General features: G+C 42.5%; 1 protein-coding gene across 8 annotated transcripts in view; it reads left to right on the top strand.

Moving 5' to 3' along the window:
• Window positions 1-26,163, top strand: part of atp8a2 (ATPase phospholipid transporting 8A2) — a 47,420-nt gene that overhangs the window by 19,132 nt on the left and 2,125 nt on the right. For 7 of the 8 annotated variants that reach the window (XM_051411555.1, XM_051411557.1, XM_051411556.1 and 4 more), the window contains 14 exons: window positions 914-1,052; window positions 1,736-1,800; window positions 9,406-9,578; window positions 14,268-14,451; window positions 15,396-15,506; window positions 17,003-17,077; window positions 17,537-17,659; window positions 18,151-18,229; window positions 18,329-18,390; window positions 18,891-18,947; window positions 20,743-20,850; window positions 22,803-22,891; window positions 23,089-23,193; window positions 25,982-26,073. In XM_051411555.1, the coding sequence (XP_051267515.1) occupies window positions 914-1,052; window positions 1,736-1,800; window positions 9,406-9,578; window positions 14,268-14,451; window positions 15,396-15,506; window positions 17,003-17,077; window positions 17,537-17,659; window positions 18,151-18,229; window positions 18,329-18,390; window positions 18,891-18,947; window positions 20,743-20,850; window positions 22,803-22,891; window positions 23,089-23,193; window positions 25,982-26,073 (1,462 nt within the window). The other variant, XM_051411559.1, reaches the window with a different exon arrangement.

Below are 26,163 nucleotides of genomic sequence, written 5' to 3' on the forward strand. Positions count from 1 at the left end.
AGAAAGAACATAAACATTTTCCTCATACATATACACACAAACACACAGACACACATGTTTGCCAGCAGGTGGCAGAGTGGCTCCATTGAGTCCCACCCATCAATAAACACGGTGCTCCTTCATTACTCATCACAGGCCCATAAATTGCAATACTCAGTCAGGTTTCCCTTTTTAAGGTGTGTGTCTTTTCTTTTAGCAGAATGTAAAAGGATGACATTGTGGAACTCTTGTATTGGTTGTCAGACGGGTAGCCCCGAATGGGGGAAACAGTGGAAAAAAAGACTACAGAGATCTCAGTTGAGAGGATATTCAGAAGAGAGTTGAACTGATAGGTGGGAAAACCAAGGGTTTAGCATAGAGAGCCGAGGTGAGAAAAGTAAGTGAAGAGGGGGGGAAAGAGGAAGCGGGAGGAGGAGGGGAGCTCAGACTGGGAGACCACAAGGGTAATTACCTGCACCAGCCTGCCAAAAGCCCCATAAAACTGGAGTCAACAACACAGTAGTGTAAAGTTGTGTGTCTGTGCGAGTGTTTGTGTGTGCGTCCGAGTGTGTCTAATGAGGGTACACATGCATTTAAATGCTGAACAAATTAAAGCAAGGGGAGGAAAGGTAATGGGTTACATCTTGGCACGAAGACACAGAGTTGGTACAGAGGTCCAAATTGAGCTGCCGTACCAACTGAACTGAGCTCGCTGGCATCGTTCTCATCCTCAAATTAGATATGGATGATGTTCTTCAGAAAGAAAGAGCCCTCACATACAGGCTGGTGATGTCTGGCTGAATTTGTAGCCTAAATATGATTTATTTCAACCGACTTTTCTCTTTTGTGCCATATTTTGTTCTCATTCTCTTTTTGAATCTCCTCAAATTATTTCTGTCCCTTTATCTGTCACGCTCCTCTGTTCCACCAACAGAACTTAATGCTGTTGGGCGCCACAGCCATAGAGGACCGTCTCCAGGCTGGCGTGCCAGAAACCATTGCCACTCTGATGAGGGCTGACATCAAGATCTGGGTCCTCACTGGAGACAAGCAGGAGACTGCCATCAACATAGGTGAAAGCATTTAAAATAAACATAGGTTACAAGAAGAACAGTTCTCCCGCAAGCAGATGGAAAGCAAGAGCAGCTTATCGGGTATGAGGGTGCGTTTAGTGGAGTATGTGCCAGTCAAGTAGGCAAATTCAGCGATGGTGTGGAAGTCCCCTTGTCACTGCAGCCCGATGTGCAGCAGTGGAAGAAACTGTATGTATCGTGGAGTTAATTAAATCATTGCTAGAAGAATAGCAGGCATTATGTGGGCTGTGAAATTCCAGACATGTCTCCAATCTCTCAGTGAATTGTGCCAGGGTAGAATGAACTAAAAGTTTCACAGCAGTGATGCTAGTGTGTTTGGTTTCTGTTGGACGTGGTGGAGGCACTTGGTGGCAGTTGTCCACAAAAACAAGACTTGGAAGAATTAACATTTCTGAGTAGATACTTGTCGCTCTTAGTTAAGAAGTTGGGACATCCCCTGAAACTGTTGAGTACAAATCGTCTTTTATTTTCCAATCATTACATGATTGGGCTGCTCTCTTCTGTAGTTTTGCTGTAATTGGCACATGATGTAGTTGAACTATACGTAAGGGTCAGATAGCTGTGTCCAATCGTACATGAGACCAGTTTTTCAACTGTGTTTTGGGTTTGAGTAAATCTAATCCCACATTCTATATCTTCCACTATGTGTTTCTGTTTCTCAGGTTACTCCTGTCGTCTGGTGACACACGGCATGTCCCTCATCATTGTCAACGAGGACTCTCTGGATGTGAGTACATCCTCCTCTTGCACCTTCTGGCCTCCTTCATTGACATCTGTGTACACTTTGTACAGTTTTGGGACTTTTTGTGTGTTTTTGTGTCCATACGGGAGGGAGGGAGTTATGTGGTAGGGTCTTAAGCAGGTTACCTTGGGAACAAGGGTGTGGTCCACAGCCAGATTGGTGGGTGGGGCTCTTTGTGTGCTCACAGGTGCAGGTAATTAAAGTCTCTGGTGTCTCTTTGGAGAAAGGGATGAAAAGAGACAAGTATTGAACTATCAGGTCTTTCCCTCTCCTTCTATCTCTCACACACACAGAACCAGGTTTTCATGTACAGACTGTATTCAATCTATTTATGTTCCTTTTGCTATTTAGAGTGAGTTCAGAGACGTTATCTCCAGATTAGATTTATACACCAGTTATGTGTTCTTTACATTCAGGCTTCATGTGGGACTGCTTAAGTGGCATGATTATTGTCATATGTCTCTGTGTCTGTCTCTCTTCCACACACTTCCCCGCTCCCATGTGTGCTTACATTCAAACATGTATACACCCACAATCACAGTGTGTTCACTTTTACAGTTTGTTTATATGTGAGGCTGGGGAGATTATGCCTCATAAATTTTAACTATAGGCACGGTGTGTGTGCTTGTGCTTGTGTGTGTTTGTTTATGGGTTTGATGTGTGAGTGCAGTGTTTGTGGGCCCAAAGTGTGTGTTAAACCTTGCTGGAGAGACATCTATGTTTACATTCAAACTTTTCTTGCTTCGTGGAAGTCATTGCGCAGATGATGGGTGCCTTGGACACTGAGCTTTTAGCTTTTATTAGTCTATAGCATGATCAACATTGCATTAGAGACCTCTGTGTGGTTAATATCGCATCCAACTGGAATTGTGTGTCAACGGATTTTAACGTTGGTCATGATTTTAAATATAATTGTACAACTACACACCTATAAGAATATCGCTTTCCCGTATTATGTCAACTTCTAGTAAAAGAAATAGCTGTGATGTTACATTCACATGCATCAAAGTGGTGTCCTGAAGCTCACAGACTGTGGGAACTGCTGGTCAAAGTCCAGACAGCGTGCAAGGCCATTTAGACGCTGAGTTAATTGAGTTAGACAGGGTGAACATTTAATGTCAGGGTAATAAGGGTACTTAGGACTGCCTATGCATTTAGTACAAGAGGGGGAAAGCCAATAAAGTTATCATTGAGAGTGGATCATTCGTAATATGGTTTGGAAAATTTTGTTAACAACCGGTCTACCATGTTTGATCACATACTGTACTTTTCCAGAAAACAGATTAATGTCTAATTGCTGTCTGGTCAATATAGTTTGGGTCGGAGGATGAAACATTTGGCTCTAACAGCTATATTGCCTAAACATATTTGAAATTCTTGTCCATAAGCTTTAATTGCCGTCATAGGGAATGTTACGCCTGTCTTCCTTGGAGAACTCCTCTGCAGAGATTAACCATAGATGTACAGTAGGTCCAAAAGCACATAAGACGAGTTATTGTTATCAGAAGCTCTGAGACTATTTCTGCACCTACATGCCAGTAAATGTTCCTAATCCCTTTCATTAGGAATATTTTCAGGCATGAAAAATCTCTTCTAAGGCTGAAGGACTTGTAATGAAGGATTTAGGCTATGGCTGAGAGGTGCTGTCTATAGATGGGACTTCCAGTACAAACAAGGACAACTGTGGTGAGCTGATCGCGTGTTGCATTATTTTTTCAGACAAATCTTTCTTTCATCTAGAGTTTGAATTAAAGTGGATGGCAACTAGAACTAAAAAAAGTAAGAAAAAAAGCTGTTTCTCTCACAATGGCATTTTAAAATCCAACTCTCATTTTGAGAGGGGAAAGACTACAAAATTTAAGTAATTGTGGCTAGAATTTTTCTTAATATGATTTTGTGTGATGCAGTTTTAGACTTACCATTTGCCAAATTCAGATTAAGACTTTCCATTAAACTTGGTGCAGTAGGGGTTCCATCCTTCAGCTGGAAAGCCTGGCCTCAATACAGAGTAATGGCAACCGCTCCGCTCTGTGTCCTTCGGCAAGTTTTTGAATCTGTACCAGCTCCGAGGGGGGGTGAGTTATTACCGTTGAAGAGGTTTAAGATTGAATATGTTATTTTCGTTCAAAGGGTTCTTTAGTAAAGTGGTTGTACTAACACATTCCTATATGGCACACAGAGACAGGAAAGTTGAGAAGGACAGCTGGTTGACATGAAACATAAACCATGTGTCGTGAGTGGAATTTTTCATGTGATGAGTGCATGATCTACAGTATGCATTAGAGCCTGTGATGTTTGTAGCGTACTTTCAAGTGGGTGTAAATGCAACGCAGCAAATATGAGACAGAATAAACAATGTGACAAACTGCCGCAACGAAACCCAGTTATAAAATAGGAATAATGAATTCACATCCCCTTTTACGCAAATCGGATCAGTTATTCAGTATCCTCTCCCTCATTAACATCACATCGATAACTTGAATTTACATTTGGACACATGGAGGTAAGACAAGAGACATTCTCACAGGGATGCCTGTCAGTCGGGTAAACTTCAGAGAGCTCTGGTTGTGACTGGTGGTCGGTGTGGATGAAAGCGATGCTGTCTTCAGAGCAGCACTGATCTTGCACTTAAAATAACTCACGCTGGCTCAGCTTCTTTATGCATGTGGGCCTGTTTGAAAGTGTAACCTGCACATGAGTGAAAACAGAAGCTGCTTATCAAAATCTCACCTCGAGGTTGACCTCTTGGCCCCACTTTTAAGAATTTGTCCCAACTTTTCACTCTCTATCACACCTTCTTTCTGCTGTTATCAGTGTTGAGGCAGATCTTTGCGGGGGATCTTGCAGTTGTCAGTCTTGGCCGCAGATACAACCTGCCCCCCCCCTTTCTCCGATCAAGCTCATTCTCCGCTCCATGTCTCCTTCACACTACTACCTCCACATCTGTCAGCACCCTCTCTATGCACAGGAAGCGACTACACAGCCTCTGCGGTGTGTGACAGGAAAAATGTGTGTGTATTAGAGGGAGAGCAGGAACAAGCAACAAAATGTGTGTTTATCTTAGTGGAAGCGCAGAAGTGTGTTTGTGAATAAAGCAGGGGGAGTGTTTATTGTACTTCATGTAGGAGATAGACAATCTGGATAGAGAAGGAAAGGGGGAGAAAAAGGGGGAGATTTGGCCGAGCCATGTGAGAGCGATGAGTGAGTGGTAATGCGATCTCCTTTTGGTGCTCCTCCTCATCAAAACAAACCCTGTGAGCAATGCCTCCTGGGTAAACGGTTTGCGACTGCTGAAGCTGCGACAAGCGCCATCTGTCACCTTCAGATCACATACCACACACAGACTGACACAAATCTCTGCCCTGTCTCCTTCTGTTTAGTCAATACTGAAGTACACACAGTCTCCTTTTTATCTCCCTATTTCTGTCTATGAATCTGTCACACACATACACACACACTCTGTTTACCCTAGATGCAGTGGCACATGCTCACCCTGATGAGCTTGATAGTTCTGAATATACATTACATAGAATTTTCCCACAATCCCCCTCTGCCCGTCATGCTGCCCGCAGTACAACTCTTAAACAAACAGCATCGCTCTTCTGCTCATTAATCATCTTTATGCGCAGACACACACCACAGACACACACACACATTCACAATTTTGGTGCCTCAACTTGCTCTGTTGTTCTGGCATTTTTCAATTTATAATATTTTTTTGTACATCAGGCCTCCCACGGTTAAGTCCACATCTGTCTGTCTGTGTCTGTATTTTGGTCAGGTGTGTGTGTGCGTGTGCGTGTGTGTCCTGCGGGTGCGCGCGGGTATGTGTGTGTTTCTGGCTCAGGCAGCAGAGGATGTGGGTGTTTGCACAGATGCACAGTCAGATAATTAAACGGTATATTAAATCTCACTGGTGACAGAATCTGCACTTCAGATATGAGCATGTCTTTCTCTGCCTTCTTTTCACTCAGCAGCTCTCTCTCTCTCTCTCTTCTTTCTCCCCGAGTCTGGTCCACGTTCCTTGTCCTTCGTCGGACTCCTTTTCTTTGTACCCTTTCTCATTCATCTTGCTTAGTGCTTCTTTGTATATTTTACACTCTGCCTGTGTACATTTGTCATAAAGGCATTGCGCTCTCTTTGAATGGAGAGGGTGACCTGGAACGGATCAACATTTGAGGACCTCATTTATATATACATATATAGATTGATATCTGTGTCTGTCTGTGTGTGATTGTTTGTTCTTATGCATTTTATGGTAAAGTACGCAATGAGAGAAGGTGACCTGTTTTATCTCAAACTGACCCCATGCCCTGCTCATTTTGTGATCCAAATATAAACCTGATAAAATTCCATGCAGAAGGGCCTGTGAACAGTGTGTGGGTGTGTGTGGGTGTGTGTGTGTGTGTGTCTGTGTGTGTGTGTGTCTGTGTGTGTGTGTGTGTGTGTTTCGTGTGTGCCCTCTTCAAGCTCGGATGCATATGAAAAATAAACATTTAGTTTGGAACATAAAAATGCTTGCTAATGAGATCAGTCACATCGCAACTGGTGCAATCAAAGAATTAAGCAATGTTTCCTAGTCTCCAAAAATAGCAGGTAATTTAGCGTGAGAACGAGAAAAGTTACATAGTAATGGATTTTCTTTGGTCTCATGTTTGTTCTCATTTAGAAAGTGTTTAAAAGGTCATAGTGAACCTTTTTGTCAGCTGTTTCTTTTCATGTTAAGTCTGCATTCTTTTTCATGGGCATACAGTTTGGTCTGGACTTGCTGTAATTTACTTAGTGGCTGCCTGTTGGCTTTAAGAACTAACTAGTGTTTGTCCCTTAGTAACCTTTTTAATCTTCTACAGCTCCCTGTAGATTTAGCCTGGTTATTATCCCAGGTTATCTTAGCCGCCACTAAAGCTTTGACTGGACCTGCTGTGACAAGTCGTCGTGGTGTATTAGCACCTCACTGCCATGCTGGTGAACTGTCTGCATTCATTTGAGGATTGACCTATGTGTGTGACCCTCTGTTTCATTTTATGATGTGAAAATGACATGGGTTCATACTATGGTGAATTTCAGCCAGAACTAGCTACTGAGCCCTTATTATATTCCTCTAAATACATCATACAGTCAGTGTGGAATTTGAAGCAGAAAGAGCTTCATGGAATCAAGCCCCATCCAGAAAGTTGTGCAAACGTTAAAGCATCAACACCCATCACCCCAAATATGTGTCATGTACAGTGTTTTTATACAATAATTTTTCACTTAAGTGCTGTTTACTTTGTATTATGGTGCCGAGGCTTTTTGTGTCCATTCCTCTGTGATGAGGTGAGGACAAACAGGAGGAAAAAGGAGGTTTTGTCAGATTCTCATCTCTCACACATGCACTACATGTGCACACATACACAACTCTTGTTCACTTGCATGCAAACAGACACATACACGCATACACATGTTTTACTCCTCTGTAAAAACACATGCACATCACACACACATAGACACTTTGAGTTTCAGAACTCTGACAACCTGTAATCTACTTTAATCCTTTCATTATGTTTTTGTTTTCCTTTCCCCTGTTTGGGGAAAAAGGTGAATGCAAACAGGAATTCCGGCATACAAAGAAAAACACACAGCCTCAGGCTGAGAAAACAAGAGCAGGGAATTTTTGGGAAGAGGAGGGATACTTGTGTGAGGACGCATGTGTGCATCGCTGTTTGGCAAGAAGAAGAGAGAATGCATTGTTCATGTGATTTTGTTACATTCATATGTAAGCGTGCGTGTGAGCTCGCTGTGTTGTCTCTTGCACATGCTGATCGGGGGACAGAGGGGTCATCTCACTGCGGGTCACTGAACTCTCTCAGGTCTGATGGCCGCCAATCACCCACTGTGAGAGACTGTGTAGATTATTAACAGTGCCAAATTTTCTAATATTTGTGCACTTTTGTATCTAGACTTTGGTTTTGTGTATCTGGTTGCTATTTGTTTAGTTGTGTTGGCCATGTTTCCACAAACAGTTCCTGTTATGGACTATTTCATTTTGCGTCACTCCTTGTTTATTTTGTGTGTAACCTGAATTGCACGTATACAACTAGTGAGCTGTTTATTACAATACTGGACAACATGTGTGGATAAAACATTCTTGTTCCATCTGTTTAGTGTTGCAGTGATTTTAATAGACTTTAACCTGATTTCACCTGGTGATCTCCTTTAATGTAAAGAGATCTTAGTAAACATTAAGCCAGAGCTGGAACTGTTAAAGTTAAAGTAAAAATAGGTCTTAATTCATCTTAATCTTATTTTTCACTGTTACATGGTTTAATGACAATTGAAAGTAAAAGTTGTTTTTTATTATTTCTTTACTGGATAATCAACAAAACCTCTGTTTAGCATCTAAAAGGTACAGATGGACCACACAAGGCAGGCATGATGCACATTAGACCACATTTAATACTCTGCAACATTGGGACCCCATGGAAATCATAACTTCAGTTAGTGGAAACGAAGAATTCAGGTGTGTGTGGTGTGTACATATATGTGTGGGCCTGACTGGTAGCTTGTAGCGTGCCTGCTCTTCCACATGGAATTCATTACAACTCTGTGGGATGTTTATTTTCTCTATTAATCCCTGTTCCTCTATTATCAAGCTCCATCAAAACTGCCCCAAACTACTTCCCTGCAGGCAAGCTGGCATTCTCTCTCACTCACACACTCACACACTCACTCACTCACTCACTCACTCACTCACTCACTCACACACTCTCTCTCTCTCTCTCTCTCTCTCTCTCTCTCTCTCTCTCCCTGTTATAAATGAGTGATGCATTTTACCCTGCCACAATATTAGTCCAACTGATTTATCTATTTTCCCCTTTTCCTCTAGTTGTGTGTCTCTTTTGCATATTCTCTCCCAGTGTGGTGTGTTGCTGCTTTTGTGAATTTTTGTGAAGATATACCATTTCATGCCATGGTCCAACATGCCCCCAGGGACCTCTATAGCATCAGCGTGTTGTGATGATGTCAAGAGCAACTGTGAACTTTTTGTTGGCATTCTTAATTGTTTAGTGTACACAGAAGCAAATTCTTTCCCCCAGATGAAAGCAGCCCATGCAACCAGGAGCACATGTCTTCCATTTACCGCCGGTGGTTTTGACCTTTCAACAAATTGGTCTCTGTTTTGATGAGTGTGATTTGTATTTTTACCACTGTGAGCCCACAATATCGCCACAAAAACACAAAACCTGAAAATACGGATACTTGAAAGGGCCTCTGCCTGATTGGATAAGAAAAGGAATTCTTTTTTGTGTGAGAGTTATGATTGGTTAGGGTGCAGATTAGGATTTGATTGTTGGCAAGTAGTAGTGAGGTTCAGGGTTAGAGGTTAGGTTTTCACTGTAAGCAACAGCATTTCCTTTTACATCCTTATGAGCACTGATGTGTGATGTTGCAGATAAAGGCATGCAGTAAAAGGCAATGTGTGAAGCTTTCTACCCTGTCTTTGAAGCTTAGTTTTGGGGGAAAGGAAGAATATCTAGTCAATACTTTCTACTAGAAAAACACTAAAGAAAATCCTAAACCCCCAAAAACTCTGTCTTTGTCCCCTTGCAGGCTACACGTGCCACACTGACAACTCACTGTTCATCCCTGGGCGACTCCCTGAGGAAGGAAAATGAGCTGGCGCTGATTATCGATGGTCAGACATTGAAATACGCGCTGTCCTTCGAGCTCCGCCAGGCCTTCCTTGACTTGGCATTGTCCTGCAAGGCTGTCATCTGCTGCCGGTAGGGAACACTCATTCACATACATTGATACACAGAGAGTATCTGCACAGATAGACACACATCACTTATGTCTAGTCTTATCATTGGCTGTCATCTAGTAGGGCAACCACCAACTGGAAGACACCTCATAGAGAAAAAATGCACACAAAAGCTTCAGAAAAAAATCAGTTGAAACCAAAATCACACACAGATTAATTCTCACTGTGTTGTGCATGATAAAGAGAGAGTCGGTGTGTGTGTGTGTGTGTGTGTGTGTGTGTGTGTGTGTGTGTGTGTGTGTGTGTGTGTGTGTGTGTGTGTGTGTGTGTGTGTGTGTGTGTGTGTGTGTGTGTGTGTGTGTGTGTGTGTGTGTGTGTGTGTGTATGGATGCGCACGCCTGTATACCTGCGTGCACGTGTTTTTGTAAAGGTTGTCGGTTGCCTACAGTCAGCAAATGAACAAGGAGGATAAAAGCCTGTCCTGCAGCACAGCAGGAGTAATGTAATACACTACGCTGCATGGAAATGTCAAAGTCATGACTCACTTACTGCTGGTACCCCTGAAATGGGCACCAACACACAAACACACTCTCTCTCTCTCACTCACACACACACACACACACACACACACACACACACACACACACACACACACACACAGACTTAGCCATTATACATTTCCATTCATACAAAGTGCACTCTGTCCATAGAATGTTTACTGCATGTTCCCTTTTTTGGTCATGTTTCACTCAACACCAGCTGTGATGTTTAACAAAAGAGTTTCCACTTGTCTTTTGTCTCTGTCTGTGAGTGTGTGTGTGTCTTGTGTATGTGCGTCTGTATGTGTTTGTATGTGCGTGTGTGTGTGCAGCCAGAAGGGAAGCAATTGACTCTCCCTTGCATATCCAGGCCATATCCGGACTCAGGTCTCACAGGCCTTGCAAACAGCCTCCAGCTTCCTTTCCTCCCGTCCTTCACTACATCCCTCTCTCCCTCCACACTACCTCCTCCCGTCTATATCTCTCTTGCTACCTTGGCTGGGGCTGGTAAAATATGTCCAAACCAAATAATAAACATGTAAAGTACTCAAAGTTAGCATCATATATCTAGTCCCATTCATAGTTAGGTCCTGATTTAAAGCACAAATTTTTTTTGTTGATTCTGACGGCCCCTGTGGACAAAAGCAGAAGTGTTTGCACCGCCTTGTTTCATTGATTTCAAGGGGAATCTGACAGAATGTACTCGGTTTAAAATGTTGCCAGTTTGTGCAAAAGAGCAAACTTCAGGTACTCGAGTGTAGAGAAGCATGTGGAGTTTTCATAAAAAGCTTTAATTAGTAACATAGCTTGCTCATGAAAGTTCTTTATCAGGCTACATTCATCAAATCTCCACATATTTTTTGCTCCGCTACGCATAAGTACCTGAAGGCTTTTTTTCAGGAGCACCAGCATTGGTTTGTTGAGTGCATCCCAAGATTTACCCATTGAGTAAAACACTGGATTTTTTGATTCCTCAGATTGTGTTTTATATGAGCAGTTAGTGAGGCCAAGACTCTCTCTGAGATAAAACACCAATACATAAAAAAGAAAGATCAAACAAAAGTTGCAGAATTAGTTTTTTATTGTTTCCTTGACCTGTAATCATCTCATGATGCCTTGGGAGGTCCTGACCCACATGTTGGGAACCACTGCGGGGGTGGTGTGTGTGTGTGTGTGTGTGTGTGTGTGTGTGTGTGTGTGTGTGTGTGTGTGTGTGTGTGTGTGTGTGTGTGTGTGTGTGTGTGTGTGTGTGTGTGTGTGTTCAGGGCACGATACTGTTAATAAGGTGCCTGTACATAATGAGCTTTGACTTTTAAGTATAGAGGTGCCTGTGAGATAATGTCTCACCTACAGTATGTTTCACAGTTTGGGAGCGTGTGTGTGTGTGTGGGGGGGGGTATGTGTGTGTGCCTCAGGGGCGGCAGAGTCACTGTGCACCCATACGCATGGCTTCCTGACTTCACTGTGCGTTTGTTTATGGGAGGACTTAGCGGCTGCTTATTTTCTGCTCATTTCCACCGTGAAGAGCACTGGGAGCCTTTCATCTTTGCAACGCCACTTTACACAATCCCAGACACTGTCAGCAGTGTTTAGAGGAAAGGTAGAGAGAGAGAGAGAGAGAGAGAGAGAGAGAGAGAGAGAGAGAGAGAGAGAGAGAGAGAGAGAGAGAGAGAGAGAGAGAGAGAGAGAGAGAGAGAGAGAGAGAGAGAGAGAGAGAAAGAGAGATTTGTGATCAGAGGCCGAGCGGCGCACAGGCAGACACACTCACACGCACTTCAGACACAGAAACAGGAAAAACAAAGAGCAGAGGTTGATCCCATCCTTCAGCAACAACTACAGAGGCCAAGACTCTCTCTCTCTGAGGTTTTCCCCTGGAAATATCCTCTGGTGTGGGGTGGGGGTGGGTGGAGGTGTGTCTGTGTGTGTTTGCGCATGTGTGTAAATTTGCGTGTTTTTGCACACTCCTTTTTATGAATACTAAGAAGACCACCCAACTCTGTGATTTCAGCTTGACCGGGACATGATCCTTCTAACATATTCATAGAAGATAGACCATCTTTGTGACCTGTGGGCTCTAGCCAGACGTATGTGTGTGTTTGTGTTTGTGTTGGTGTGTGTGTGTGTGTGTGGTGATACATCTGCTCATAATTTTGTTTAGTCATATCTTTATCAAAGCATCATATTGTATTCTGTTTGCATGTGATTGCTCATGCAGCTGGATGTAATTTAATTTTGTAATATCATTATTACTGACGAACATGGTGGAGATTTGGTGCTAGACCTAAGAGAGCTGTACTTGTACGCTGTCATTGTGAAGTCACTCCTCTGTTTGAAGTTCAGTCCATACTTTAAGTGGATAGACCTGTGTTAATACTCAGATTACTATCACCTAATACATCACTGAGGCTCGGGTAATTACTATAATCAGGGAAATGTAATGTAAATATTTAATATCTGGATTTGGGTTAATCTCTTGTAATGCAGGCAACAAGTGGCCCCTTGTACCTCTAAATGATGTTGAAATGTATGTAATAAATACCACATTTTATATAAAAAACAAATATCCTAACTTAAGATACTATAAATGTTTTTTTTCTCATACTGTACGTTAGCCACTATAGTTATAAATCCTGTACTGTGGGAAATATATCTTCTTTTGTTATACAAGTTTAATCCCAGTCCCAGTATCAGTTTTCTCCCATGTCTCCTCCTTTTGTAGATATATTTGTTTTCACTGCACAGATTGCATGTAGTAAGAACAAGACTTGCGTAAGCTGTGCGCATGTGAATGACAGACAGTTGGAACGCCCCCTCATACAAAGCATGTTTTGAAAATGGAGATGAAGACAAATTCAAGCCTAGTCATTGGGTCCAGAATGCAGCTTTTAAGAACGTAAACACAGTGTGTGGGGTAGGATTTTTCTCACACAACCACCTCCCAAGATCCCTGCCAGTGAAGCATGTTCATTCCCTGATATATCTCTCTTAAAAACAACCATTATCCAAAGCTGAAATTTGAACTGTACAAATAAACGGCTCATATACAAACGCATGTGAAAAGCAGGGTAGTATAAATGGCTTGGCATAAAAGAAATGAGGAATTTTCTTTTGTCACTGCTTCACAAAATTAATGATGTGATCCAAAACCTCCAAACTAGCTACTAAATGGACTTCTGTCTACATTCCCTTGAAGTTCTTAAAGTGCTCAAACAACTGGGCAAACTACCCCTGTTGAAGAAGACCATGTGATATGATCAAAAGCTCGAGATCAGCTACTAAATAGACCTTTTAGTGAGATTGTCAAGAATGTACTTTTATGTTTTTCTAAGCTAAAATTAAGAAAATAGCTCCTTAGCAGGGTTTTCTTTCCAAGGCAGATGGTGGAAGAAATTAAGGAATTGAAAAGAAAAACCACTTCCAAAACCTCTTTAGTAGAACCAAACAGAATAACCAATACAACATAGGGCCGTGAATGGAGCAGATTCAAAACATGGCAGTATAAAAGGAAAGAAAAAATATCCACAGTGCTTCAGCAAATGCAGCCGAACACCTCGCTATCATCTCTCAGTGGCCCTGAGGGAAACGTCTGTAATCGAGCCTCCCTGGGTCCTTCATTGTCATTGTAGAGACAGAACCGGTTATGAACAGGAGGATCAGTGATACAGGTCAAGAGGGTGGAGTACCACTGGAAGCTCCCTGAACACACACACACACACACACACACACACACACACACACACAACACACACACACACTCTGAGGCACACTCAGATGTATGCAGACGTGCACAAACACACACCACTGTAAGCACACACACATATATATATACACATCAAACGTGAGCTACCCACAGTCTTATTAGCAGAACAGTGAATCATTGTTTCCTAATACCTGGTGAAGAGCAGTAAACACAGCCCTGCAGTGTGTGTGTCTCTGCCAGCCTCTCATCTATCTTTCTTTTTCCCTTTCAACTATTTCCCTCTCTCAGGCTTTATTTATCTTTCCTAATTGCTGGTCTCTTTGTTTTTCCCCCTCAATTTCTAAAATTCTTTCTTCTTTTCTTTCAGTATTCTTTTATCTTCTACATTTAATTTCCTACTGGTTCAGACAGCTGTATACACTTACAATGTCCACCAACCGTGTCTATCCTTCTATTTTCATTGTTTCTGCAGAGTGTCTCCACTGCAGAAGTCAGAGATTGTGGATATGGTGAAGAAACACGTGAAAGCCATCACGCTGGCGATAGGCGACGGTGCAAATGATGTGGGCATGATTCAGACGGCTCACGTTGGAGTTGGGATCAGTGGCAACGAGGGCATGCAGGCCACCAACTCTTCTGACTACTCCATAGCACAGGTGGGATGCAGAACACAGCCTTGGTTGGGGTCACACAGATACATTACAGGCTTTATATGAACATAGATAATGGATACATGCTTGGTTGTCCATCCTGCTTAAGTGTCTTTAGAGAAGACACAGAATCCTTACCTGCTCACTGTTCAGCTGATCCTGATCTTTGACCTCCCTGCAGGGGGACAGCTGAAAGGAGAATTTACTTACAGGGGTCACTTGAGTATCATGTTATCAATACAAAGGGCTCATCACATGTTTATATTCTTACAATAAAAGAAAGTCCACAAGAAAATACATATATTTATTAGCTCTTAGCTGTGTCAGTAAAGTCAACGTTTCGTTTTTCTTTTTTCTTTTTTAATTTTTTTGCCTTGTTTTATACAAAATATTTAAGATTTCTCCATTTTGTAAATACATTAATTGTCTAACCAGGACAGCTCATGAGTTCCCATTAGAGCTGGAAAGATTAACCAATTATTTGATTTTTTTATGGACAGATAATTAATTGACTGAATTTTCAGATTTTCTGTTCTGTATAATTGTAAATTTGGATTTTGCTATTTTAACTGTGGTTTTCACAATTTTCTGACATGTTAAAGACTAAACAAACAATCTATTACTTGTAACAAAAAATAATTGACAGAAGTTAATTTAGCCCTTAAGGACAACTAAATGAAAATGTGAACAGCATGAAGTGCAACCATAGAGTACTCCTAATTACTGAGGAGTCACTCACACAAATGCATTTTTGTTACTTTCACTGTTTGACTTGTTTATCTCTTAGCCTTTAGGCATCTTGCACAACTTATCTCAATCAGTATGCTGCCTCTTGCCTCAGCTTTCTTGTTTCCCTGTCACATTCTTGATGTTCCCACTGCTCACTTTCCTTTTACTTTTATTTTTATTTTGTATAATACTAATAAATCTCTTTTCTTTCTGACTGGTAGTTCTCCTACCTAGAGAAGCTGCTGCTGGTCCATGGGGCGTGGAGCTACAACCGTGTCACCAAGTGCATCCTCTACTGTTTCTATAAGAATGTGGTCCTCTACATTATAGAGGTAGGAGCTTCCCCGCCGCACCCTCTCAGTGTTACACACACACACACACACACACAGTTACATTAACAGAGACGTTTTGCAGCTGTTTGTCGACATGGCTGACAGTGATGGACGAGGTGCCCTTCTGGTGTCTGCTTTCTGTCTCTTGTGCACACGTACACGCACATAAAGAAACGTGTGTTTAGATCAGCAGTGACGAGACCTTGGCTCCAAGGGTTGACAGCTTTGTGTGTGTGCGCGCCATGAAGGGGCACGCTGCAGTCCTGGCCTGCCTGTTATGAGGGGTATTCGTCAGCTGTGCTCCACCCTCCCTCACCCCTCTGTCTGACATTAAGGATGCCAGCAGGTGCAGGTCCTCATGGGAGCCGCAGCCTGTAGCCGACTGTCCCGCTCACACCACCACTCTCTGTCTGTGTCTGTGTGTGTGTGTGTGTGTGTGTGTTTCCATGATTATCTCACATGATTGGCTCCCTGCAGATTGCTCTAGGCCAAAGGTTAGAGACTGTCTCTGTCCACTTGGTGGAGACAGAATAAGGGGGATGGGGGTGTGTGTTTTTGTATATCTGACCTCTCCCCTAGGCTGTATGCTCCACTGTATGCCCAGGAATGCCACAACTCCCACCAGTGGCCCCAAACATTTTCTCTATCTGCCCTCAGATCAGCCTGTGTCTGCACTCTGTGTGTTTGAGTGTGTTTATAAAGGCGTTAATGAAGGTTTCCCCTGGGCCAGAGTCACATTTAGACACTGTGTGTTTCAGTAAATTAACTTCTATAAAGTCAGAAAGTGGTTTCACAGCTGGCCACAACTTGTGTGAGGAATGCATTTAAAACTTCTTGCCAGAAGACTTAATGGAGCTACAGGAAATACAACTACAGTATTAGCATATTTTATATTTAGAAATCTGTGCAACATCACCAGATGAATAATAATGCTTGTGAATAATTACTATAAACAAATGGTGTCTCTGTTTCTTTTTTGCCTCAGTGTTAACTTCTCAAAAATATGACCACATTTCCCATGAACCCTGGTGCAGTTTTCTATTCGCCTCATTATTTAATTTCTTTTTTTCGTACCTGTTAGCCAGGTACAAGTCTGTTGAGCGTAAAATCTGTTTTTCCGAGAGAAACCTCGCCAGGAGGACAGCAGTAAAATGCTGTACAACAATTAATACATACAGCATAAACTGGCTAAGGAAACTGTCAAATGCTACAAAAGAGTGGGGACGATATTTAGTTAAGATGTGTAAAAACTTTATGATAGACGTTCAAGTACAGACAGCGAACAGAATTTTTGGTTTCTTCTGGCACTACAAAATACAAAAAGCTCCATGTTCTACTGAAGTTATTTTATCATGTGTTATCATATAATTTTGTAAAAAGAGCCACAAAATTGGCCATCTCTCCCTGCTGTTTCCACTATCAGTACCTCCCTAAGGCAGATTTACCCTCCGCTATTGTTCCTCTCATCCCCTCTCATCCCTCTCTTTGTGTCCCAGCTCTGGTTTGCCTTTGTGAACGGGTTCTCTGGCCAGATCCTTTTTGAGCGCTGGTGTATAGGCCTCTACAATGTGGTGAGTACCCGCCCTCACTCCCTCTCAAACTCTCTCTCTCTTTTCCATTTCTCCCTCGGTTTCACCCCCTCCCTGTTAAGTGTCGTGTCTCTCTCTCTCTCTCTCTCTCTCTCTCTCTCTCTCTCTCTCTCTCTCTCTCTCTCTCTCTCTCCTTATCTCTCAATCAATCTCACTCTACTTGTCTTCTTATCACTGCTCTTTCTGAATGCCAGAAACGTTTGTATGCAATGCGTGTTCAAGAGTGTCTTTCTGAGTGTTTTGTGACTGCTGTGTGTACTTATATGTCTGACTACAGATGCCTTCAGGCTCCCCAAAACATTATGGAATTCCTTTTAATGCTGACCGTCTGATATGAACTCCGATTGTCCAGCTAGTTAAAGTGTATGTGTATATATGTTTGCAGCCTGTTCTGTCATTATGTGGTTTAATGGCTGTATGTGTATTTTGTGTGTAATGCAGATATTTACTGCACTGCCTCCTTTCACTCTGGGGATATTTGATCGGCCGTGCAGCCAACAGAACATGCTCCGTTTCCCACAGCTCTACCGAATCACCCAGAATGCCGAGGGCTTCAACACCAAGGTACATAAGCACTTTTACGGTCTGCACAAACACGCAAACCACGTGCTGCATCTTAAATCAAAACTATATCTGTCATTTTTCCACTCTGCGTTCGACTTGTCATGCCTTGTGGCTCGTTTGCGGGATTGACGAGTGATGCCTGCTGTTTGTTTGGGACGCCAGCAAGTAAACAAGAGTGGCATGGAGAGTGGGATGTATCCATGGCAACCCCTAATGAGATTCATAGGGCCAGAATAAGGAAGTCTTTCATTTTAGAGGGTATACCAGCAACCTAACCTACTGTATGTGTGTGACTCTGTGTGTGTGTACAGTACAGGAGGGCACTTTTTATGGCAAGAACACAGTGGAAGTTGTATGTAACTGTGAGGAATTGCTGTTTTTATTTGTGTGGGAGTGTGGGGGCATATATGTGCTTTGGCATTAGTTTGCACTGACTTGTTTTCCTCTCTTTTCTCCCCTCTTTCTCCCCTTTCTGTCTCTCTGTCTTTCAGGTGTTTTGGGGTCACTGTATCAATGCACTGATTCATTCAATTATTCTCTTTTGGTTTCCGCTCAAAATGTTAGAGCATGGTAAGTGATTTGCCAGAGTAATTCCATTACATACAATATAATTCTGACTGGTAACACTTTGTCATGAGGCATCTGTGTACGTGTGTGTTTGCCCCGCAGACTCTTCCTTCAGTGACGGTCAGGGAAATGATTACCTGTTTGTTGGAAATATGGTCTACACAGTAAGCATCTTACTTGTATTTTCTATGTCTTTTTGTTTCTGTTTTTACTTCTGTGTCTTTTGGCATGCAGATTTGTGCATTTTTTGCATATGCACAGTATTTGTGAACACACAAGCACTGTGCTGCTTCCTCTGAGCCGTTATGAGTCTCCAGTCAATCTAGTCTCGTCTAGACAGTCTGTCTCCTCTCCGCATTCATCCATCTCTTCTCTCTATTCACTTCTCCATCTCACACTCTCGCTATCATTTTACCCTACAGTCATGTGAACGTCAGTGGTGTTTATTTGTTGTGTTATGTGTGTGTGGACTGCAGGGGTCTGTGGAGGTCTTGAGTATTTTAACAGACATTGCTGAGTTTACTGTATAACATTAATGTTTATTATCCCCACAGATGCCAGCAAACTAATCCTGTTTCTGTTTTTTATTTGCCCTCCCTCGTGTGTGTGTGTGTGTGTGTGTGTGTGTGTGTGTGTGTGTGTGTGTGTGTGTGTGTGTGTGTAGTATGTGGTGGTTACAGTATGTCTGAAAGCTGGAATGGAGACCACCGCTTGGACCAGGGTAGGTAACATACTATAATATGCCACACCACATGTGCTGTATTTTACCAAACCGTTGATAAATAAAGAGGGCGGGGGGTGAGGATTTCAGTGTGAGGTTCTCACATAACCTGGTCTAAATGCCTCATATTCAGGAAAGACATGGGAAAAGATGTGGCTTACCTTGATCTAGTGGTGGAGGTTTGGGGTTTCTTAAATTGCGGTTGCTTGCAGCTCTTCTTCCAACCAGTTCACATGTGGCTGCAAATGTTTCCATTGCTTCTGTTCCATATTTCAAACTTATCCACTTCCAAAATATCTAAATGTTGATAAATGAACACTTACAATCAAATGTGCCCTGTGGAGTTGAGTTATTTTTACATTCAGTTCAGTTAGTCCCCAAAACACATTGTGTTTAATAAACGTCTCAAGGGAATTTCCTTACTTAGAAACTGGTTTTGCTCATATTTTCTATCGTACTTTAAATCCTGCATCGTTTACATCTATGTTCACTAGACCTAGGAACTAGGAACCTTTTTAAGTGTTGAATTTGTTTTAAGAGGTGAAACTTGCAAAGGATGAATTAACCTCATAATTCCTCAGTCAAAGCGAAGCAAAAGAGAAAAACAGATCAGAAAACTGTGTGATTACCATCTGTTAGATGAATAGTGCACACAGAAACATAAGAGCGACACAGATTTAATTTAACATAGTTAACTTAAAGCCCAGATTCCCTCATTCCTTTTAAAGAATGTTCTATTCGAGTCATGAGAAATTTATTTTTACGCTCATCTACAATACATGGTTACTGTCAAAGGTTGAAATTGTGTGGGCTATTTCCAGCCCTACTTTCTATGAACAGGCTTCTCATTTATAAACATCAAGGATTCAGGCATCATAATGTCACGGTTACATATTTGCATTGGCACTGTTAATAAGGAACAACTAGCTCCAAAATTTAGTAAGTGCACGCCACAATGTCTGTCGGCTTCAGCTAGCTAGCATTAAGTTTGGAGTTCCAGGGAGAAATACAATAGCAGCTACTAGTGTAACACTAACCAGGACTACACAAAGTTACAGTAGCTCTTGCAATTAGTGAGGAAATGACTTGTGCTGTGTCCCAGACTATCAGCAGGCAGCGTGGATTAAAAGCGCCCCCTCACACTAGTAATGTTAGCATGTATGAAAATCCTGCTGTTTACTATCAAAATATACCAGTAACTAGATATATGCCAGGTGTCTTGCAATAGTGTAGAAAGTGCAGTGTATGCAGGCAAAGCTGGAGCAGCTGTACATGAACTTTGCCTCAGTGAAATACAGTGAAACAGTTAACAAAATGATGTTTAAACGAGGTAATATCTGAACAAAGAATAATTAAACAAAACTGAGAAGTATTCAGTTCAAACGTTTTGTATTGGAACGAAGTGAGCAGAGATAGATGTAGAATTTAGGACAACAGTAGCTCACGCTGTGATGGCGACATGATTTGGCTCCTTTCTCCTGTTGGAGAGAAAGAGAGAGAGAGATTGGCAGGATGGACAGAAGGGCGCTGACACTTTTGTCCGTTCAGCTGTCCACACAACAGCCTGGCAGTAATGAAGCAGGGTCCCACTGGAATTCACACAGTGTCCTCTTACAGCAGATCACAGAGAGCGGGACGAAGACAGGGGAAGGAGGGGAGGGGAAGGTTGTGTATATTCGGATGAGCTATATGTAAACTATTCGACCTCATGCTGTCTCTCTTTTCTATCTCTTAATCTTCATCCTCTCTTGCACTTCCTTCCTTTGGCTCCTCTTTTTCTTTCTCTCTCCCGTAGTTTTCCCACCTGGCTGTATGGGGAAGCATGGTCCTCTGGATGGTCTTCTTTGCTGTTTACTCCGCCATCTGGCCCACCATCCCCATCGCCCCCGACATGCTGGGCCAGGCAAGTCCCTCTCCATTAACATGTGTCACTCATTTCAGTAACAGGGGGTGAATGGGGTTAAAATAGCCTTTCCCTCTACATCTCTTTTCTGAAACCTCCATCACCTGCCCCTCCCTTGTTCTCGGTTGCCAAAACATGGCGCCTATGAGACTCACCTCTTGGGTGTTCCACGTCGGCACTGCTGGAGCCCCGGGGGAGATTTATGCCCTGCCAGCCCCTCTCACCATGCTTCCTGCACCTGCTGCGTGACACCCGAGTCCAGGTCTTTTACTGCCATCCTTGGAGGTGTTGACTCAAGAGGGTGGGCTGCTGCTGGTGGTGATGAGGGGTCCAGTGGGGGTGAGGAGAGTATACATTTGGACCCCTTAATTGAGAGACTCATTTTGGAGTTCGGGGATCAGGCGGGGGTGAGATGAGGTGCCCCACTGAGTGGGTAGAGTCTTGGGAGGGGAAGTGAATAAGGCTGTCTAAACTCCCCTCAGCCCATTAATTCAATTTGTGTCAGAAATCAGGAATGCGGTCAAATATCTCTGCAGCTGCTCAGTCTAACTGGGGAATGGTCAGAGACACTCAACCACCACCCCCAACCCTCCATCGTCTCCCCCTAACTACCCTATTACCTCTCTTATTTCCCCTGCTCCCACTATCTATATTTCCATCTGTCCATGGGGGACGGGATGGAAAAGAGCTGTGTATTTCTACTCAGAATAAGTGTGTTTAAGTGTGTGTGTGTGTGTGTGTGTGTGTGTGTGTGTGTGTGTGTGTGTGTGTGTGTGTGTGTGTGTGTGTGTGTGTGTGTGTGTGTGTGTGTGTGTGTGTGTGTGTGTGTGTGTGTGTGTGCATGAGAATTAATGCGCTACGCATGTCCAACTATGTGTGATTTGTGTCGATTGTAAAGTGGTGGAGAACAACAGTCAGTTTCTATGGATATGACAAATCAGAAAATCATTTAGCATGCCTCCATCCTCAGAGTATATAAAGTGATGATAAAATGTGTCCAGTGCTGTAAAAATGAACTGTGTTCTGTGTGTAGGTGTTTGTCACGTATAGAAACTGCGTGTATGTGTTAGTGCAGTTGGATCTTCTGTGACTTGGTTGTGATTCCAGCTGCTGCAGAGGATATTTTCTAATGATTTTCCCTGTTGCCTTTCCCGCTGGGAACCAAATTGTCTATATCTCTGGATCCAAACACAGAATACAGGAAACACATGATATGGACGGTAATATAGGGGAAGTTAAGGACATTGCAGTGCGTAGTGTTTGTGACTATTGACTTAAAGGTTCACGCCTAGAGACAAAGACTAAGGCTTATGAAACACCACAGAGCTCTCGCAGATAAGCGAAGAGGAGTTATTGGGTAATAAAGGGGAAAATGGAGGGATTTACTGAAACAGGCGAGGACAAGCAACAGAAGATACAGTCACTAGTAATGAAAAGAAGTTGTGAAAGAGTAAGATTGGAGGGAGCCGCGGGAGAAAGAGATGTGTAGGAGTAAGAGGCAAGGAGGCTGACAGACAGACAAATTGAGACAGTGGTTAGATGCATGATTAATCCCTTGAGACAGACTGAGCATGAGGGTCAGAGGTCAATGAGGCTGGCTGCAGCTGGACTCCAGAGACAGGTAGGGGGGATGTATGCTTACTCACTGGCATTTTTATCTTTTAGCAGCATAGAAGCATTGTATTTCAGCTGTGGGAATACTGTGTTAAATCCAGTTTGTGGTGTAGATGCAGGGTGTGAGAGAGCTCTTAAATATGTTTGGCTAGCAAATCTGGCTAACTCAGATTTTTTTTTTTTACCCTGTGAATGACTTTCAATGTGCTTTGTCTCACATTTCTCTCTGCCTTTTCCACACGTGTTTCTCTGTGCTCGTTGCAGAGAAAAATGACTTAATACTCAATTTGAATTAATATACGAGCGAAATAAATGGAGCCTGTGTGTTGTCATTGCAGGCTGGCAAGGTGATGCAGTGTTGGCACTTCTGGCTGGGCCTCGTCCTGGTGCCTACTGCGTGTTTACTCAAAGACTTTGCTTGGACTGCGTAAGTAGAACATATTTAATATAAATACATGAGAAATCCATACAGAGACTATTTAACTTAACCGAAGCGTTTACATAACCCACATTGAGTCTGTGTCAACACTTACGCACACTTCATATTATGAATCACATGTGTCTGCACAGTAAAACGCTCAAACTTTCCTTCATGGGGCTGATGAGCTTATTCCTGCTTTGCAGCACTCGTCGCACTGTGAGGAAGTCTCTTCTGGAGGAGGTGCAGGAGTTGGAGGCGCGGGCCGTTGACCCAGGGGCAGCTGTACTTAGGGATGCCAGCGGCCGCAGGTATATACAGTGTGCTACAGAGCATCATAGGATTTCCTGCATTCATATTCAGTTTTGTTTGTGTTTGGGTTCATTTATTTTATGATTTTTTTATAGGGTTATTAAAATAGCATCACTGCATGCTGTCATTATTTATGTTATTACTCTACGTACACAGATTCAGTATAAAACTGTATATAGGTAATATACTCAGTGGCCACTTTTATTAGGTTAAGATGTAACACAATCCAATACAACAGCTTAGTCAAATTCTTTAACAAAGATATCAATGTTATTAATTTAACTATGTTTGTCATTGAGGTTGTAGTTTGCAGTGGTGTTGAACTGGACAACACTACATTGAGAGGTTTTCCTAATGTTTCTTTCCCATTTACAAACATGAGAGGAGAAGGATATTGGGAACATATTTCAGTATAGTTTGGTACAACACCACCACTCTATGATTAACATATCGTTGAATTAACACATTTTTTAAGATCTGTAAAGGAAGAATATGTGTCAGAGCTGTTGTATTGGGTTGCATTATTTTGTATAGCTGTACCAAATAAAATGGCCAGGGAGTGACTGTACGTTTCTGTGGTGTAATGGTATTTCTTACCCCCCGGTGGCACTGTCCACAGGACCGAAGCCAAGGCTGAGGTCCCGCCGTAGCGTCAGAGCTGTCACACGCTCACAGAGGTAGTTTCTGGGTTTGCACTGTCTCACTGTGTGAACTGTTACCTCAAATGACCTGTGTGCCGCACTGCAGGCTGCTTTGGAGTGACCCTCGCTTGTTTTCCATTAACTGAGTTCATACCTCTCTCTGTTTATCTTTGAATCACTCCTCAGTATCATTTTTATTTCTCTCATTTTGTCTATTTTTTTTTTTTCCATTCCTCCATCTCTGCATTGCGTCACAGGTGGATCAATTTGAACTGCTGTACAAACCTGGTGTGTCTTCTGGTTTTGTCTGTAGTGCTCTCACTGTGATTTAGCTGTGTGCGTGTCACTAGAGCTGTGTTAGACTGCGTTGTTTAGTTTTTGGGGGAAATTTTATAGATAGAAAAAGTTATAGATTACAGCATGTGCACTTAGGATTGTAGATGTTTGACCAGCAGTGATGGAAAGTAACAAAATACGTTTAGTATAATTATATTTTAATAAAGAATCAGAGTTTCCACAATATTTTGCTAATCAAGATTAGAATGAGATGTATAATGTTCTGCTATTATGACTCGCTGTGATAAAGAGTCAGATGTGTGTGAGTCACCAACTCAGGCTGTTTTCTCAGAGCAGTTCTTTCCTTGAAAAGAGCTGGAGAAGTCTTGAGGTATGTTTTCAGATTGGGGAGGGAACGGTGGGAAACAACACTGCTGCTCCTAACCCCTACACAGGGCCCCGTCCTGGACTGACCCTGCTTTAAACCCAGGAAAGCGGGACTGGATCTTGGGGCCCTCTCCATTTAGAATAAGGGAAGTAAGGTAGTAGTGGGCAGAGAGGCGATGGAGCAAAATGGAAAAGAGCACATCTGTGTTTGTAGTTCTTGGGGAGGTCCTGGGGTAGGCATGGGAAAGGTAGAGCGCAGGAGCGTCTCGGGGGAAGAGTTCAAAGGAAACACATCCTTGGGCCTTTCTGAATCTGAAGGTAGCCAGAAAGAAACATTACAGAAGTAGAGAGGACAACTTGAGTCGTACTGATGCATGAGCCTTTCATTTATTTGTCCAGCCACCATTTGGTCTTTTATCATTCACTCAGCACTGTCATCTATCTAACAGACATCATTTTTTTTGGCCAAAGACTTCTTGAGCAAACTTCAGAGACCCTCACTTTTTTTTACAAATGCTCTAGTGAAGGTTCCCAACAGTCACATACAGTATTAAGAATTTCCTAACTGCCTGATCCAAATTTCAACCTTGGGAAGGCTGGCTTTAGTCCATAACTACTCCGTTGATCATCATAGGAGTTAGGGAAACCCCTCTTGTGTGAATTTAATGCTTCATTGGAAGATAAATGTAGTCTTTCATATAAAATTGATTGCGTCAGAAAGTCACTTTTTGCCAGTGCTACAGGCGTCCTTGCATTTACATCCAGTGCCTATGCCTAATAACTATAATGACTGTTATGATGGCGATAAGACTGGAGAGAAGTATCAAACTTAACGTGTATATGTGTGTGTGTGTGTGTGTGTGCGCATGCACTTGTGTGCAATATCTGGAAAGGGCTTAGTTATTTTTGGTCACGGGAGGAGAGGAGCCGTGACGGCGTGTGGTCTCAGAACAGAGGATCCAGTCTTCTTCTTGGAAAGAGGGGGAAGAAGAGGAGAGGAGGTTGAGGGGGGTTCTGGGGAATAGTTTACTGTGGATGTCCTGTTACCCTGCAGCTAGTTTATGACTTACTGTTGGGATAAATTGGATGTCAGAAGCACTTAGTGTCAAATCCACCTCCTACCAACTTTCTGGACTTAAATCTGCTTTGTTTGTATGTTGATCCGTGAAGGAAAAATGTACTTATCAGTGTTTTGCTCAAGGAAAGCTGAAGGTCGAAGCTTTAAAAATCCTGCTGCCTTAAATCTGTTGGCAGTTACATTATATTTCGACATATCACAAAAAAAACCTGCCACTTCTCATAACTGAAAGCAAAGTGATAAAAGCACAGAGAAATATGTACACTAACTAAAAAAATATATTTCCCTGTAGCTTGTAATGGTGTTGTGTGTTAATAGTGGAGATTCTCTCTTTAATTACCAACTGACTAACTGGTTATGTGCCGTCACTGTGGAGTAACTGATCTTTCTTTCCTTTCTCTGCAGTCTAAACGAACGGGCCCATCTGTTGACAAGAGTCTTTAGGAAAACACCTTCAAGCGTAGGACGCTCAAACTCGGTGCAGCAGACTGTGTCACGTGAGTGTCCTTTTTCCAAACACACATACTATAACGTTACCTAAGTCCTGCTCCCATACTGGGGATATTTGGTACAGCTTTGGGTGTAGA

The sequence above is a fragment of the Dicentrarchus labrax genome, unplaced genomic scaffold (assembly GCF_905237075.1).
Source record: "Dicentrarchus labrax unplaced genomic scaffold, dlabrax2021, whole genome shotgun sequence".
In the NCBI taxonomy this organism is placed as follows: Eukaryota; Metazoa; Chordata; class Actinopteri; family Moronidae; genus Dicentrarchus; species Dicentrarchus labrax.